The following is an 18565-nucleotide window of genomic DNA, read 5'->3' on the forward strand; positions in this document are numbered from 1 at the left end:
GCATTGCAGGGGCAAGTTGGAATGATCACTGACTCAGTGTCAATGGCAAACGACCCAATCAGACCACCGAGCTTCACCTTTTCTGTTTGCTCTGGACCCTGTGTTTGCATCCTGCAGCATCTTAAATGCAAAACCTCCCCAGGTTGCCTTTTTATATCAAGTGTCTAAAATATTTGTCCCAATTTGATGACAAAATATTTCCTTTCACACGCAAATATCCTGGTTAGGATCATGTAAGTGCAGTTTCAAAAAAAGAACAATAAAGGTTTTAACTAAAATGCTTGATAGCAGGGCTCTTTGAAGATACAGTCTTAACTTGTTATTCTGTAATAATTAAAGTGGAATTAAGTCACTGTGCAAAAGGATGAAGGGAATCAGTGGCTATTAATTTTCTTCATATTCTGATTGGTCCACTGAAATATTTCAATGAAACCTTTACTCTAGACATCTCCTTTCATGATATTGTGTAATAAAATAAATGAGTAAAGGACATAAAGGAACCCGCCAATGATTGGAGACAGGATTTTCTTTACATTGTCTAATAGACTCGTTTATTATTTTAAGCTGGTAAAAAGAGACTTATGATTCGTGTTGAAGAAAGAGTTATTTGTGCTTGATACATTGAAGACACTGTTCAAAAGCAGTTTGTCCTTATAAAAGGATGACCCCTGTAGTAATTCTTAGGCAAGGAGGGACAAATTCAACCAACAAAAAGCACATCTCGCCCCAAGTTCCCCATGATTTCTCCACATAGAGCAAAAAAATACACATCAGTAATTTATTTGAACATGCACATCAGCGAGTAGCCCAGTTCTGGCTACTCGGGAAACAAAAGGGAGAATATTAGCATTACCTAAATTAAAAAAAGAAAAGAGGTGAATTACACCATTTTAATTGTCTTAAAAACACGGATAAGAGGAGCAATTAAAATATAGTCCTAAATAGTACTAGCTAATGTAGATTACATAAGTATACAATATGATTCAACTAATAGTGCTCTGACAAGCATAAACCACCAGTTCTAGTAAACAAGGCCCAGATCAATTGCTGAGAAAATGTTAGATTCAGATGTAATAAAAGTTACTTTTATTTCAGTACTGAATGCAAAACACAAGTCAAGTGTGAAGACAGCATTCTTAAAAAGGTGGCTCTATTAAAGCAAGGAGGCCATTTCCTTTTGCATTTTTATAATTTCTCAATTCTATTTTTGACGTTTGCTTTCTCTACCTTTCCTCCCCTGAGCACTAATTTATCAAAAAAAGACTTCAAGGTGCAAGTTGTACATTCTTATCATTATACCACTTCGTCTCTTTCTGGAAGAGAGTATTACAATCAGCATTACAACGTTAATTCTTTTTCTCTGAATATTTGTTTCACATACATGTATTTCGAAATCATAACGTTGATTGGGAAAAGAAACCTACGAACGAGAGAGTGATGTATTCATACACTTCCTATTGTGCTGTGTGTCTTTCCCATCCCTTCTCCCCTTTCCCTGTAAAGAGCTGTAAAAAATTTAAGGCAGATGAGGTATATTGCTGAAGAAAAAAGTTATTTTTGAAAAAAAACTCAAAAAAACTTTTATTCTGCCCTTCTACTCAAGAAAGACTACTCAACTATAAATCTAGTGCTAGAAAAAAGCAGGAAAGACACCGTTTGCATGTACCATACTATGTCTTCTATTTCTAGAATGGCTTTTTGTTAATTTAATTTTAATAGAAAAAATAAGCACCTTAAGCTATGAACAGGAAAAGAACTTCATTATTAGTGAGTTTAGAATCCAAACGGAATTAGGAACACTCACTCAAACTCTTTCACTCATTCTCTCAAAGGCCAATGCTACTGATTAGAATTGTAAAGTGCTGTACTTAGTATAAACACTTGTATACACTGCGGACACTGAAAAATAACCCTCAAGCACATTGTGTTATAGTTCCAAAAATATATTTACAGTCTATTACAAAGATTACAAATGGAAGTGTCTAGGTGACTGTATTATGCTAATTAAAATTATTTTACAGATTAGTTTTCCTTAGGGACAAAAAACATTTTAGTGAAATTAAAATGATTTTTCTAGTCAATCAAAAAATAAATTAAAATATCAAATAACACTGTACAGTGATTTAAAAGGAAAAAAAAAAAAGGGTGGGGAGGGGTTTGGGAAGCAATCCATTTGAGTTTTTCTATAGCCATCTTTGGTCCTAAATGTGGGAAAACACATTATGTAGCACTGAAAATACCTGTTCTTTTGTGATGCTCTGCAAGTAAAATAGAAAAATATAGTGCATTTTCAATGTATTCAGAGCCCACTACAGAGAAATGTGTGTACAAAACAAGACAGTATAAATAAAATTTACAAGTTTTACAAAGGAACATTTACAGGTTTTTGTTTCTGTTATTTGTTTGTTTGTGGATGCCCACATTATCAAACAAGACCAATTATGACCGATCCCTGGGATCTTTCTCTATTAAAATCATTATAAACAGCCCAATTCTCTTTGGAAGTACAACAGTTCAATTCTGGGGTAGTTCATGATTTTCGTAACTTTGAAAGCATTACTCACAATATGTATACATTCCTGAAATATCTATAAAGACACATTTAATTATTGCTTATGAAATTCTAACACAGTAATCAAATAATATGGTTTAATAAATAAAGCTTAAAAAAAGAAAAGCCAGATCCTTCACCTCTTCCTCATACGGTAAAAAGAGTTCTTTCAGTTAATAAGTTTCTTATGTCAGCGTTCACAAATAAAAGACTTTAAAACCTGCAATGGTGATCTTCTCTGCAGCCAATTTGTGAGAGGTGAAAATGTGAACTGCCCCTTTTCTCACGCTTTGGAGTTCTAATATAAAACTTCTTTCTTTTCGTGTTTGGACTGCTAACAGAATAGGATACAAAATATACGTCAACTATTTCTCCTAAATTTCCTAATGTCTCAATATTGAAAAAAAACCTTGATGTGCTCGGATTAAACTTTAGGTAACACTGGATAGTTCTTGCTCTCAGAGACTTGTCTTCACCAACACTCTTTAGATGAAGTGCCTCAGTTTTTTTTTTTTTTTATAGTCACAAACCTACAATTTGAGTTTTGTTTATTCTATTAAATTCTGTCTAGTAAAATCACTCTATAAACAATCTGTTAAAAGTGCCTTATAGTACTTATGGATCATTATTGCTTTTTTTTCATTGAAAAGATAGCGTGTTGTCTGATCTTTACAAAAAAATTTCTTTTTAAAAAATACCAGAGCTCTTGGCAACTTGCATTTTCTTGACTACCTGCCAATTAGCAAACGATATCAAAACAGCACTGATTAAACAAAATAAAATGGCACACAAAGGATACCAATGTTCTGACGGAAATAGATCTTCAATCATGCTATGTGTTTGTTTGTTTGTTTGTTTTAATTTGAGATTCTTTCAAAGGTACCCAGTGTAGTAATGTGTCATAGATTAACACTAAAAAGGTCCAAAGCTATAAACAACTTTCTAAAACAAAGTCCTTATGAAGAATAAACACAAATGGTTTTAAAAAGGAATCGTCTGAAATCACATATTTAAGGAAAATATTTCATTGATTTTAACAATAAGATCATGATTTTATTTGACAAATATATTCTTTCTTAAATTCTTTATGTACATTTTAAAAAGTCTATAAGATAAAAAGGAGGTTAGAGAGCTCAAGGTGTTTGGATGTTTTCAGGTAGTACTTTGTTTATTGTCACTGCTGTTTTCCTGGCCACCAGTGGTGGATTCTAAATTCCCTTTTTATGTATTCTGGTGGCACTTAGGAGTTCAAGTCTATAGGTGCTTCTTAGATCTTCTCTTCACTGGAGGAAGGACCCAGGACTTCAACTGTCTTCTAGCAGCATTCTTATGCATATACCGAAGGCCAGTACTGTTCTCTCATATAGTCCGTAATCTCCCTCATAAGGGAGAAATGCTTATCACACTTGGATGCCAGTTCCATGTAAATGTAGCATTTGTGCTCTCATAGTCTGAATGCTGCTCATGATTTTCTTTTGGTGGCCAACCAGTGTGATCCCTAAACTCATCACATCTCTGAAAAAGACAAATGCATTTTGTTAGTTACTCTACAAAGAATTTATTTGGTACTGAACTGTCATCAGCACTTTAATTAAATCACCTGTTTATCATGAACAAACAGATCTTATCTTAGTGGGCTTGGGTATTATGATCCTATTCCTGCCGTGGGTCAGACTGGCAAACTGTATCAGTGTGCTCCTTTGCAAGAACTTAACTGCTCAGGCTCTCAGTTCACAATAAGTCATTTTTAAACTGATTTGAAATTTTGTATATGGAATTGTCAATCTTAAAATTATTCTTAACTTAAGGTATGATCAGGAAATGTTATTTGAAACACTGCATCCTTGAACCTAGGTGAAGTCTAAAATTTTAAATTGTCACAAAAGAATACAGTATGAATGTGAGAATCAAGAATCTTTGGGCAGCCCGGGGTGGGGGGGGTCAGCCTTTAGCCCAGGGTGTGATCCTGGAGACCCAGGATTGAGTCCCACATTGGGCTCCCTGCATGGAGCTTGCTTCTCCCTCTGCCTGTGTCCCTGCCTCTCTTTCTCTGTCTCTCTCTCTGTGTCTCTCATGAATAAATAAATAAAATCTTTAAAAAAGAAAAGAATCTTCGACGATCACAGAAGATTTATACTGAGTTTAATTACCGTGTGGTAATCCTGAGCAGATATTCTTGGTTGCATACTCAACCCCGGTTCAGTTCAATCATTTAACTCAATTTTAGAAAAAAATTGCTTTCTATGTTTAATAGTGTAAATGTGACACCAACTAACTGTGTCTCTGTGTGTGCACTTCTACCTTTCCTAATAGCCACAGAGGTTGAGCTTAGGTGTTTGCAAGCAGTTAAAATATAGCAAGAGTATAGTGCCATAATATTTCCTAGTAGTGGTCCAATAAGACTTTGAGAATCCTAGTTTTTCAGGGAAGTAGATTGCTTTGGAGAGATAAGGTATAATTATGCTAGTTCTACCCACGTGATGAACAGAAGTAAACCAAACAAGATAGCATGCACATGCTTAAACTTTTGGAGATGCCACTTCCTGACCCACCAGGAAAGAGCGTTGATTGCTGGCCTTCTCAGCTGAAAAATGTGAAACCCTTTGCACAACAGAACCTAAGCTGGATAGAACCTCCATAACTGTTTCCCATTTTCACACATAGGGAATGAGAGGAACTTCGTTGCCCATAAGAGTTATGTTGCAGACAAAGAAGCTGAAGTTCAGAGATAAGAAGTGGATACCCTAAGACCACATAGTCAGTGATGCATTGGTATTGGGTTTGAAGCTTTGAGTTTTTAATGTCATACAAACACAGTGAAATAAATCCTTCTTTGCGGTGGCAAAAGTTCCTTCAGTGAATAGGCATCTAAATGATACTGTGGTTAAGGAAAGAGGAAGACTCACTGTGTGTTTAGAACACTGGCTATGGAGACAAATTAGCTACCCCTTACTAGTTGAGTCAGTTCAGGGAAAATATATACATTCTCTAGGCCTGAGCCTTTTGTACAAAACTAATGACTGAATAAAATTATTGCTGTGAGAGCCTAAAAATATACTGTAAATTCAGAGGTCTATTTAGCACAATGCCTGGCACATAGTAGGCACTTATTAAAGAGATGACCTTCTCTCTGATTTTCTGGCTTACCCCTCTTTAATAATATGGCAGATGACCTGATGTAAAAAGCTTGGAATGTACGTAATATATACTTAAATAGAGTTTTGAAAGTTTCAACTTACTCAATAGTCATCCTGGCCACTGATTCAAGGGAGTTGTAACCAGCTGCTGTGAAGTTATCTTTATATCTTTCCATCTTAATAGCTTGTAGCCATTCTCCAACTGAACAAAAGGTAGTGAAGTCAGGAGTGTTTTGATCCAAAAGAGGACTTATTGGCCTAGACACAAATGAAACAGAAAGGAAATTTTTTTTTCATCAACTACTAAAGAAAGAATGTCTTGGCTCATACAAAAATGAGAGCATAAAGAATAAAATTACATATCCTAATGGGTGTTACAGTAACAGATAAACAGACAAGTTAATAAAAAGCTAAAGGCTGGGCAGCCCTGGTGGTACAGCGGTTTGGCACCACCTGCAGCCTGGGGTGTGGTCCTGGGGACTCAGGATCGAGTCCCGCGCTCTCTGCTTCTTCCTCTGCCTGTGTTTCTGCCTCTCTCTCTCTCTCTGTGGCTATGAATAAATAAATAAAATCTTAAAAAAAAAAAAAAAAGCTAAAGGTTGCCTGGTCACTACAAACTCCAAAAGTTACAGTTTATTTAGATTTGACAATCACCCAGATGTGTCTTCCATGTATTTTTTAAAGTATTTGTAATCAGTCTACATTTATTTGTTCATCTGCTTCACCAAAAGTGACAGGAAGTAAAGGAAGGAAGCACAGTTGGCTGTGGACTACTTGTTTGGACTAAGTGGTGCCATTGAGAAGTTGTACCTTTGCTGTGCCATTGGACCCTTGTGGGTACCTTGTGAGCTCACACACCTCCACAAAGGCACAATGAGCATCAGGTTTACCTGGTAGCTGGAGCTGAATAATTTCTAGTGTTCCTCACAATGGTGCAAGCCAAGTGCAGAGAATGGATGGAGTATTTTGGGCTCCTTTTAACGGGTAAGCTAAGCCTTGTTCATCACACACTGAGCTACTGTCCTAAAATTTAACTTCCCAGAGTCATTTTATGAAAAGACTCAAAGTAAAGAAAATACAGCATGCAAAAAAGTAAGGCAAGAGAAATAAAGACCCACATAACAATATTACTGACTTGAAAATGTGAAATGCCACCTAATCACAAAATTCCAGTTTGGAAAGTCTTCTAAAAATGACAGCCAGTGATATCTGCCATAACTTTTAAGAAAAAAAACAACAACAAAAGGCAATAATAATAATAGGTCTCTTTACACACTAATTTAGTTAAGGTAAGCCATCTGAAAAAACAAAAACTTCATGAACACAATAAACTTCACACTGATTTATAGTTTAACACAAATGTCAACTTGCCATTGAGTTAGGACTGAGGAGATAAATGATTTAAGTGAGTATCTGAATGACCCCCAGATTCCCTTCCCATGGGTATTTCTTACCTACTACAAGTTCCCAGGGGTGTTTTCAGACTATTTGGGTTTCGAATCATTTTGTCTAGAATTCCAACTATCTGTTCAAACTTTGGCCTTTCTGCACGTTCCTTTTGCCAACAATCCAGCATCAACTGGTGAAGACCAGCCGGGCAGTCCATGGGTGCTGGTAAACGATAACCTTCTTCTATCGCTTTTATAACCTAATAGCCAAAGGGACATTAAAATTATTACTGATTGAGGTTCAATTATAATAAAATGCATTATCTAGTAGGCAAAGTAGTTCATCTAGATAAGAGTGAAGCACACTTTGAGGCTTTGCGAAAGACTTGCTTATTTTATTCCGAAACACCCATGAACGTTAAATATGTAATTAAGGGGTGCATGAAGAGCATGACCCCATGACACTTCCTTGATAATTCAGCAATTAGGAGCAGTGATTAAAGTCCCCCAGGGTGCAAAAGATAGAAAAAAAAAACTTGTGTCATCCCAGAGATTTCGAAAAGGGAATATTTTCTGATACCATTTTACCTGGATATGGTTGTACGTGTACATATTTATCTATGAATGTCTGAATTCTTCAGGTTGTAAGAGGGCGGTCTAAGTTACCCAGAATTGATCCCCCAAAAGTTTCACTTTTTTGCAGGGTACAAATGACACTTTCAAACAAGATCTCAAAGTACGTGCATATGCTATGATAGAAAATATTACCAAGAACACTATAACTTTAAATAATACAGAGCCTATAAAACTTTTGAAATGTACAGTGTTATAATCTACAATGGTATGCCAGAGCAAGTAGTAAACAGGTGGCTCAATGAAGGTGAACATACCAATTTCCAGGTTTAGTGACTTCACACTAGCAGAGTGAAATCAGCCCTGGGAAGGGCACAGTGCGGGTTACACCAGGAAATCAGGAAAGGTTAGAAATTAGGGCTCTCCCACTCTGAGTGCTGGTTGTTGAACTTTTATGAGCACGTCACTTTCTATTTATATCTAATAACAGTCTAAGACACTGAATCAAGCTTTGAATGTTCATGAAAAGTAAGTCTCCAGAGATATTGGTACACGGCAATCAAAAAGTCTGAAAGCTACTTATTCAGACTTGATTCTTTTTATTTATATGGAAAGCAAAAATAGATCTTAAAAATCAGAAATTGTTATAAATCTGAGCAGCACAGCAAAATAATTAAGAAGGTAGCAACACAAATAAGGTCTTGTAAAACATTTATGTAATATCAAGGGGGATTAACAAATCCTTTTTGATACTGACTGACAAATAGCAGTAGAAATAAAAAAAAAAAAGGTGACTCTAGAAAGAAACAGAGGTAATCTTGAGTTTCTCAAGAAAATAAAGCCAAATGTAGGCAGACTAAAAGCTGGCTTTAAGAAATGTTGATTAGCTTAATATTTGTAGGGAAACATATCCCTAAGAGGCTTGTTGACATTCAAGAATAGCATATTAAAATGTAAAAGATTGCAGAATGGGATGAATAAAGTAGCTGGATCAACAATTTTTACAGGAAATTCTTTGTACGAGAAAAGTCAAAAAAGTATACTTTACGAAAAATCAATGTTTGTATGCAAATTGATACAATTTAAAAGATAAATAAATTAGTTATAGTAATTTTTGAGAAGTATTGTATGATAAAATCCTCAGGTGAAATTCTCCCCTGATTCAGTTTGTATGTCCTCACATCAGTTTACTTGTACTTTGGAAAGCTGGGTTAAGTTATTTAAATAGTGGCTTAAGTTGTGAATAAGCAAAGTTAACAATTTCTAAAAATTTACATATTGAAAATGACCAAATAATAAACAATTGAGAACCATTTTTTTATGGGGAAAGGAGGGGCTTTCCTTATTTTTGTGGTTGCTTGTATTTGAACATAAGCAGTCTCTTTCTGATTTGACAGGACTCCATTCCCACGTTCATAACATTAGTGCAGTCATTATTTTGAACCACCTTCTAATCTATGTCCCTTCTTGTAGTTTGTCTTCAGATGTCCAGAAAGGAACAATGCATGTAGAGTGATCTTTCCTTTTTCCTTGCCCTGTAAATAATCTTTAAGGATGGGAATCTAGGAGTGCTTGGATGGCTCAGTCGATGGAGCATTTGAGCCCCAGTTTGGGGTAGCAATTACTTAAAAATAAAATAAAATGTAAATCTAAATCTTATCATGATTCTCCTGACATTAATACTCTTCAGCAGCTCTCTAAGCCTTCATAAAAACATTTAGAATTCACCATCGAACACAATATATTCTTAAGTCTTTGTCCCAATGAACATAGTACCATTAAGTGATTCCTACAGGGTTGAGTTAATGAACCCTCTGGAGTTAGTCCTGTTGCATTATAGGAATTTCATGATTCCTATTACTACAGCAGGAAACATTTATCTCAGCACCAAATGAAACTTCTGGCTTTCAAAGATTCAGCGGTTTACACATTTTTAAAGGAACAGCAGCTGAGGATGGCATTTAAAATAAGAGATGCTTTGGGTGGGGAATGGACTTAAGAACTCTAAATTTCCCATTAGCAATCATGCACCTACCTCTAGGAGCACTAGAGATAATTGCCTGGAACCTTCATCTTCTCTAGGACACAGGTTGGCATAATCCAAGATATACATACCCTTGTAGGGTAAACCTGCTGATGGGTGATGATGAAGGCACAAACTGAATCTAGAGGTTCTACAGTTTTTGTTTGGTTAGCTGCATTTCATTGCAATTGGGAAAATACAAAGCACTTTCTGCAAATAGTTATACATTCTTGGAAACAACAAGTCACACAGGTAAAATGATTGTACCTACACTTCTTAGAGCATTATGTAAGTCTTCACAGAATTCACTTAAAACATTTTTTTTTGTGTGTGTGAAATTACCAGAAACCCCTTGGACAGGGGTTTGCCTATCCAGGTCTGGCCTTAATCTTCTAACAAAAGTCAAAGAAAAAAGAAAAATGTTAAGCAATTTCCAATTCTAGATAGGTCCCAGATTAATAGGAAGTGACTTTTGGTAAATGACATTTATAAAGGGAGCACTTCTTTGGTATATATTGTAAAGAAAAACTTAGACATAAAAACAAAAGTTGCTTGCTGCAAAGTGTTTCAGTATTATTATAGTATGATCATTGTAATTAAGAGAAAAATGAATACAGAAAGACTCCATGATAATGGGCCTATAATAACTCAAAATGTGATCTAATGAGACTGACTTTGTTTTTTTGTTCATGCTCATTTCCATTCCATTAACCTTACAATAATATATGACCGACATTTTATGCAATTAAATATTTTGGACCCCACATTCAGGATGATAGCAAGTTTTGCCAAAAAATCACAATTTTCTTTCTACCATAATATAAAAAATTCAAAGTCATAAACCAGTGGTGAATTTTAAAAGGAAAGCTGAAGTGCTCACAATTTATTTTTATTTAAATTTAATTTGCTAACATATAGAGGGCTCACAATTCAACTGAGTGCATTTAGTTAAAGTGTATTATATTTTTGAAGCTCTTAAAATGTTTTTAGTGAGCCACTTTAAAAATTTATCTTTATGTCCCATATCTTATGGGACTTTAGCTGTTCTTATCATCCTTCTGACTATCTACTAGCGGAACTAACAAGCTATTGGTCTAGCTTAAAGTGAGAAGAAATGACTTTATTGAATATATGAACAGAAAAAAAATAATCTATATAAAGAATTTCAAATTTCAAAATTACCCTCAAAGAATTGAGGGTAAAAGTCTTATTTGAAATATTTAAGACATGGATTTAACTAAAATATAGTTACTGAGAATGCCAAATAAGACCATTTTCAATTTCTGTAATATTTACTATGGACTGAATTTACATACATACAGATTTTTCTTTGAAAGGCCATTACAGAAAAGGCTAAACATCTGCAGATTTTTAATGAAAATTAGAAATTTATTTGGGAAGCTCACTGTCACTTTCATTAGCAAATAATTAAATTTTGACTGCTTCTGTTGCAGTAAAAATTCAAGAAAGTTGTAAGTATGTGAAAATACGGTAAGAATCTGTTCAAGTGTTAATCAAGTGATAACCTGTTTGGATGTGGGTATCATCAGAACACACATACTATCTTTTCCCAAGTTTTTCTTGCTCACTGCCCTGCCTAGCATGCAAATAAAGCCTTCTGGAAACTATCTACCTCACTGACTTCTAAAATACCCCTTTTCTGTTCAGAGTGATCACAGAAACCTCCCTTTATTCAGCCTGGAATTTTGTGGACTTGCTTACAAACATAACCATCAATTTACAGTTTCTTTCTCACGGTGTCTTATGAAAAGTCTTAAGATCCAAGGCATTTGAAATTTGAAGGCTTTCTAAAATTCCTGACAAATTCCTAGCTACTAAATTTGAACAATTCAATTAACTCACTTAATAGATCAACCCTGGCTAATTAAAAATAATATCTAGTTAGATCTGTTGAAAGCAAACTTCCCCAATAATACAATCTATTCACACATACACAGGATTTGCATATGCATCGAAGGGCTGTCATATCTCTTAAATTTCTCCAGGGAATACTACTCCTACCAGAAACTTATAGTAAAAACAACAAAAAACAAAACAAAACAAAACAAAAAAAACAACAAAAAAACTTTTATCTAGGTAATTTTTTGCCAGAATGAAATTATTTTGAATTATCCATTTTTTTCACCATTTGCATTTTGAAACTTAAACATGTAGTTGCTCAAATAGCACTTTAACAACATAAGTATAAACTAATGAATATTATTCTATAAGAGGAGTATTAATATAAATTTCAGTATAAAAACTGAACTGTGTAGGTAATCTCTTACTATTAATATGAACTTGTGTCTGAATTTTTAAATCAGACTTTCAAAATCACAAAAAAGAAGAAAGATCGTGCTAAGCATTCTAGGTCAGAAGTCAGTGTTATTGAAGACATAATTTCATTTGATCAGCAAAAATATTTATTAATTCTTGATATAATAATTATAGATTTTTGACATTTTATTTTCAGGAAAAACAAAAGAACAATATTTAAGGACTTCTAAAAATTAGAATTGAAGATTTTTTTTCTTATAACCATTTCTATAATCTGATTTTTGGAAGTTAAGTGAACTTTGAATTTAAGTCATCTTATATTCCTGTCATTCCCTTTATGTTTGAATCTGGTACAGAAGGAAGGTGTCAAAAGAAATGAAACTCCACTGAGTGTCTAGGGAATGTAAATATTTCTCTTTCTCTGCCCCAAGGATTTGTTTGCCCACATTTTGACAGTCCATGAAATCTTTGACACTGAGTCCTGTCAAATATTAACAACTTTGCCTCTGCCAAACGGACTCATCATTTAGACTTTTATCTTTGAAAAGCAGAAACCAAAACCAAAAAAACAAAAAAGTTTCATGTCATCTCTCAGTTCAAAACACCAAAACATTTAGATGACTTAAAAAGCTCCACCTCTTCAGGCTGTGAACTTCTCAGCCAATTCAGAAATTTGTGGGAAAGTGTCCTGAAAATAACCTTACCAACAAACAATCTGATTTTAGTTGTCAAAAAATAACTATCTACAAGTTTCAGGAATTTGATATGGTAAATTCTAATAAACAAAACAAAACAAAACCCAAATATGGATTTGATATAACAATGCTTATGACCTCTTTTTGAAAAATAAGTCATTTTTAACCTTACTCACCTTTTGCTGTGCATGTTTATAATACTTCCAGAATTCATTATTCCACTTTGCTGGTCACATCCTTCTTTTAAATGGCAATATAGACTTTCCTTAAGCACCACTTGTGTCTTTACTCGTAAGGAACATGCATTTGTACCATTTCCAAACTCCTTCATAAAGCCTTTGATCAATTTGTCCCAACTTAATCAGCATATCAAATCACTACCAATGTGTACATCTCTGTTGTAGGACAGGGAGTCTATTTGGCTGGTCTCCACACACTTTACTAAGTTTTTGCTCCTGGACTGTTGAATATGCCCCCTTGGAAAATCCTCTCATTAGCTATGACCAAAGTCGTCTCCAGATTTCTAGTTCAAATCTAGGGTACTTTCCTAGATTTTATACTTACTCTACTTTTATCTAAATTTCACTCCTATTTTCAGTAAGTTGAACTATATGAATCTGCCAGTATTTGAAAGTTACTGACCTATACAAATGCTGATTTCATAAGATTCAACCTATGAGAAGCAAATATTCACTCGCACTTATGCTATATTGTTTTATAAGTGGTCTCTTGCTATGGGATGTATGACCCTAAGAACTGCCATCACCTTCATTTCTCCAGGGAATACTGGAAATATTGGATATATACAATATCCTGGATAACAATATGTTTTATGCCTTTTATGTATCAAGATACATATTTAATAAGCACTGAATTTTTAGGAATTTCCAAAAGTACTCCCATGTGATTGCATTCTAAAATAACACTAGGAAATACTTACCAATGTTGATCATAATCTCTAGTTTGTCTCATGAAATTAAAATTTAATCAAATCAACCAACAATAGATAGTTTAAACTAGTTTTCTCAGAACATTAAAAGAAAAAGAAAGATAAGCTTCGAAGACAAAACACAGGCCTCCTTCCCCTCCTCTCTGCAAATGATCTTTCTTGTGTGACTTTTCCTCTACAGCCGTGCAAGTACAGTATCATTATCTTTATTAGGAGGACATATCCTTTGCACGCTTCTATTATATCAAGAAGATTAAAAAAAAAAAAGGAAAGAGAAAGCAAGTCTTCAAAATGAAATTAACGGAACCACTAATTTACAGTAATTTTTGTGGGAATAACTGAAAACTCAGCAATCATATTTTAAAAATCCTATGTTTCTTTTTTATGAGCCGTTACCTACATGTTCCAATAACAATGGGTATCAATGTATGAAATCCTTTTTGTTTAAATAGTGTAACACCTACATCTTGGTTTGACATGTCCCAATAAGGTCTTTCTCCGTAAGACATAACTTCCCACATGACTATTCCATAGCTCCATACGTCACTGGCTGATGTGAATTTCCGGTATTGGATGGCTTCAGGTGCTGTCCACCTTACTGGAATTTTTCCGCCCTGTTATAAAAAGATATTGAAATTTTAAATATGCATAATAACTTATAAATCATTTATAGCAAAACTATATAGCTACAGTTAAACATTTATATATTGGTTAGCAATTCAGCAGTATCGCATCTATCCATCTTGATTCTCTCTTAAGTGTATTTAAACTTACTAATCTGGTTTTAAAATATCACCACAAGTTTTCATTTTTAAGGCAACTCAATTAATTAATTAATTAATTAATTTATTTATTTTAAGGCAACTCAATTTAATGGACCCTTTGGTGGTCTTAGGGCAAGAGTCTAGTGGAAAGACAATGACATATCAGGCAGCATAATTATGAAAATGGAATGAAATGTGGGAAATTTAAATTCTCACATGTTTTCCTTTTTTAATCTCACAAAAGTTGTAAGAATTAGCATAGTTCATATTCTTTGAAATATTTATTGGAAATGGGACTATATTTCTCTCCTGCAATTATAAGAGCTAGCAACTAGATGATATTGCGTAACTGTGTGTTATATATTGGAACACTTTGATACAGGACAAACATGTTGCTACTCTTATCACACTTCTTCTCTTAGTCTATTCATAGAGTGAAAAGCAGCAATGATTCTTCCAAAAGGAAAAAAAAAAAAACCAGCAACAACAAAAAGCTGAGATCAATTGGTCTCTTTTCTACTGTTTAGTTTCATGTTAAGTCCTGCCTTCTTGGTAGGAAAATCTTAGGAAGATGAAGAGGTGCAGTAAGAGACTTTTTTTCTTACAGTTGTCGTATAGACAGCTTCTGGATCGTCCTCTATAACCCGGGACAGGCCGAAATCTGACACTTTACAAACAAGATTGCTGTTGACAAGAATATTGCGAGCTGCAAGGTCCCTGTGAACGTATCCCATGTCGGCCAAATATCTCATTCCAGCAGCAATTCCTCTCAGCATTCCTACTAACTGAATGACGGTAAATTGCCCATCGTGTTTCTACAGGAAGACAAGAATAAAAGTCCTTTACTGTACTTTCAAAGGGAAAAAACTGCAGTGAAAACTGTCTGCATGCTAGTCATTTACTATAGTATAATAGGAATTATTAACTACTTTTCTATGTAATACAGACTTTTTTTAATTGGAGTTCAATTTGCAAACATATAGCATAACACCCAGTGCTCATCCCGCCAAGTGCCCCCCTCAGTAATACAGACATTTGTAAAAAAAACAAAACAGCTGCTGATTCAACTGACCTTCAAAGAATACAAAATAGAGTTTTGGTAATTGCTTACTTATTTAGATTGATGCCATTTGTGTTGATTAAAAATAGTATCAGGTTAGTCAGATCCAACAGGATACAAAGATTTTTGAGGCAAAGATAGGGAATGGAATATGTGAAAATTTTATCCCTGACTAGTCAGGGCTAAATTTTTTTTTTTTTTTTGCTAAAAAGTTATGTAAACAATCTAGAAATATATAAAGGGAAAGGAGAAAGTTTTTGATTAAAAATGAAGAGAAACTAGGAAGTAGAAAATGATTATCCTAGCTGACTTTATTTTCATTTTATATTTTTTGTTGTTTTGCTGTTGGTGAGAATATTACTTGCAACAAAGATTCTCTAAAACAGATGCACCAGCAAGTGGGATTGAGAGCTCTTTGCAAAAAACGGGCCACCATTTATTTTTTTTTTAATTTTATTTATTTTTTCATGAGAGACACACACACACAGAGGCAGAGACACAGGCAGAGGGAGAAGCAGGCTCCACGCTGGGAGCCTGATGCGGGATCCTTGGACTGCAGGATCACGCCCTGGGTCGAAGGCAGACGCTAAACCGCTGAGCCACCCAGGCATCCCCCACCATCTATTTCTAAGCTGTTTTTAACTCATAGATTTCTCCTGAATTTACAATTGGATTTTAAATATGATGCATGACAATACTGGTTTGAGTTAATAAACTTGCTGGGTGATGCTTTATTCCAAAGAATTGATAATTATGTATATCATAAAGATGAGAAAAAAAGTTTCTCTAAATCTTCCAATTGCTTATAAATTTAAGTTTAATGTATCATTCCAGATTACATATGATAAAACTGGAAGTCCTCTTATTCCTCAGACTATTTTCTCCTTGCCTTTTGGAAAAATGTTAACGTGTTTATATACGTAGGAGAAAAGTCTCAGAGCAAAACTGTGTATGTTTATATATTTAGAATTTACTACAAAAATAACCACATATTGTTAATTTTCAAAATGTTAGTGATTCTGTCCTTTACATTCATTGTTCACATTGCAATATGATAGAAATGGTCCCATAGAGCAGAATTGGGATCATCATGCCAGTATTGGATGGTGATCTCAATTTTTAGTCTTCTCTGTACTACTTCTTTGTCCTGAAAAAGTACAATGTTACTCTACAACATATATTCAAAGTAAAGGGCTTCAGGTAGGTATCCTCTGTACTTGAGGGAACATATTAATGAAAACTATTGTTTAAACTACTACAATGTATCACTTATGTGCTCAAAAAGATTATAGTTCAATCCAGACTAGGAAACTGATTTTTAACCTATTTTGCTTTTTTAAAAGCAATTTTCTGATCAGTTAAAGTTTATAATGTTTACATTTTATACTATAAAAAGAAAATCAAACAACTATAGCGGTAGTATGGATTGTATATTTAGAATGAGAAGACGGTTTTGTTACTTACCCTGAGAAATGCATCAAGGGCTCCATTTTCCATGAATTCTATTACTATCATGACTGGTTTCCCTAAAATTAAAAGAAATGCACACACACATATATATATATATGTATACATAAGGAAAAAAGCATTGCTCGAGGAACCATAACCTAGACTTCAGGCATATTCCCATTATCACCCTGGATAAAATACATGGTACTCTTCTGAGAGGCTGAATGGGTGAGCTGTGAGTGTTTCTAATGTCCACAGTGCTGCTGCTAAACTCAGCATCATTTACTGTCTGTTTGGAAGATGCTTATGATTCACAAAATTAAACAACAAAGTCAGTGTGCTCTTCTGATTCCTGCTCTATGAATGAAACTCAAGAGAAAATGACACTTGATATAAAGTGTAAAGACTAAAGTGTATCATTTTTATGGATGTTGAAACTGAATGAAAATATCAGTCGCTCCATCTGTCTATCAGATTTATTCTTTGACTCTCATCCTGTCTTCATTTATACGGATTTTTTTCAGAGGTAGTAACATAAAAGAAGAAGTTAGTCTGTTATATACCAAGAAAAACATTCATTTAGAATATGCAGTATGTTCATAACTTGGTTTTATAACTAGGTACAGAATAACACTAATTTCTGACAGTCCACTTGATAAATGAAAGATCAATATCTACCTCTTGTAACCACCCCTTCCAAATGGACAACATTCGGGTGGTCAAACTGCCCCATGATGCTGGCTTCACATAAAAAGTCTCTCCTTTGTTTTTCTGTGTAACCAACTTTGAGGGTTTTTATGGCTACTGCAACATCTCTTTTCCCTGGAAGTTTCAAACGACCACTGCAGACTTCTCCAAATTCTCCTGAAGTAATAGAACAGGCAGGTATATTTTAATCTCAAAAATATTTCTTCTCTCAAAGTCAATGCATAATTCTAGAAACAGTTTTAAGGTTTACTAAACTATTTGTTAAACTACTATTTTTCAACTGGATTAGCACAAACTTTTTATGAAAAAAAAACATTTAGATTTGAAATACAGTATATAATGTACACTGGTGACAAAAGCATAAGGTCACATTTGCAAATTCTGAACATTGCTATTGCTTTTACTGTTTGAGAAGGGAATATTTTTTTAAAGATTTAAAAGTCTGGAATTCGTGTGTACCATTACTGCTAAATTTAATGGAGTTGGACCCAACATGGATAATTACTATGAAAATATGTTGTATACATAGGAAATAACATTCCTTGTAAATAAGTCACATATATTAATTTTCTGCATGGAATTAAATGGCTGATACCTACAAATACATGAAAAAAAGATAAAATTAAAGCCTGGCAAGAAGACGGTAAATCAAGTAAGAGGAAATGTATATTCCAGCAAAATTCAGCAATATTAAGAAATTTAATATTAATTAAAATAAAATACTAAGTCATTTCCTAAACAACGTTCCAGAACTATTATGAAGTAGCTTCCAGTAGAATGATATGTTAAAAATCCAACAGAAGACAAAAGATGCACAGATTCTCTGTGCCACATGCTTCTTTTTCACTTTTTTTTTTTCCTTGAGCTCTCATAAACAAGTACAGCCTCATTGCTTCCAACAGTTCAGGTAAATGCAAAAGTTCTATACTTGAGGTATAATTATTTGCCTGTCATTATGATGTATGACTTTCGATCCTGGCTAAATGGAACA

General features: G+C 34.2%; 1 protein-coding gene across 8 annotated transcripts in view; it reads right to left on the reverse strand.

Annotated features, from left to right (window-relative positions):
- Window positions 1-523: 523 nt before the first annotated feature.
- The window catches only part of EPHA7 (EPH receptor A7), a 169292-nt gene continuing 151250 nt past the window's right edge, over window positions 524-18565 (reverse strand). For all 8 annotated transcript variants that reach the window (XR_011997126.1, XR_011997127.1, XM_026002887.2 and 5 more), the window contains exons 11-17: window positions 17545-17730; window positions 16882-16943; window positions 14963-15172; window positions 14058-14207; window positions 7143-7336; window positions 5791-5946; window positions 524-4066 (exon numbers count right to left, since the gene is read on the reverse strand). Coding sequence is in view for 6 of the 8 variants with exons in the window: in XM_026002887.2 (XP_025858672.1) it covers window positions 3952-4066; window positions 5791-5946; window positions 7143-7336; window positions 14058-14207; window positions 14963-15172; window positions 16882-16943; window positions 17545-17730 (1073 nt within the window). In the remaining 2 variants the exon portion in view is untranslated. The remainder of the gene's footprint in view (window positions 4067-5790; window positions 5947-7142; window positions 7337-14057; window positions 14208-14962; window positions 15173-16881; window positions 16944-17544; window positions 17731-18565) is intronic.

This window comes from Vulpes vulpes, chromosome 1 (genome assembly GCF_048418805.1).
Source record: "Vulpes vulpes isolate BD-2025 chromosome 1, VulVul3, whole genome shotgun sequence".
NCBI lineage: Eukaryota > Metazoa > Chordata > Mammalia > Carnivora > Canidae > Vulpes > Vulpes vulpes.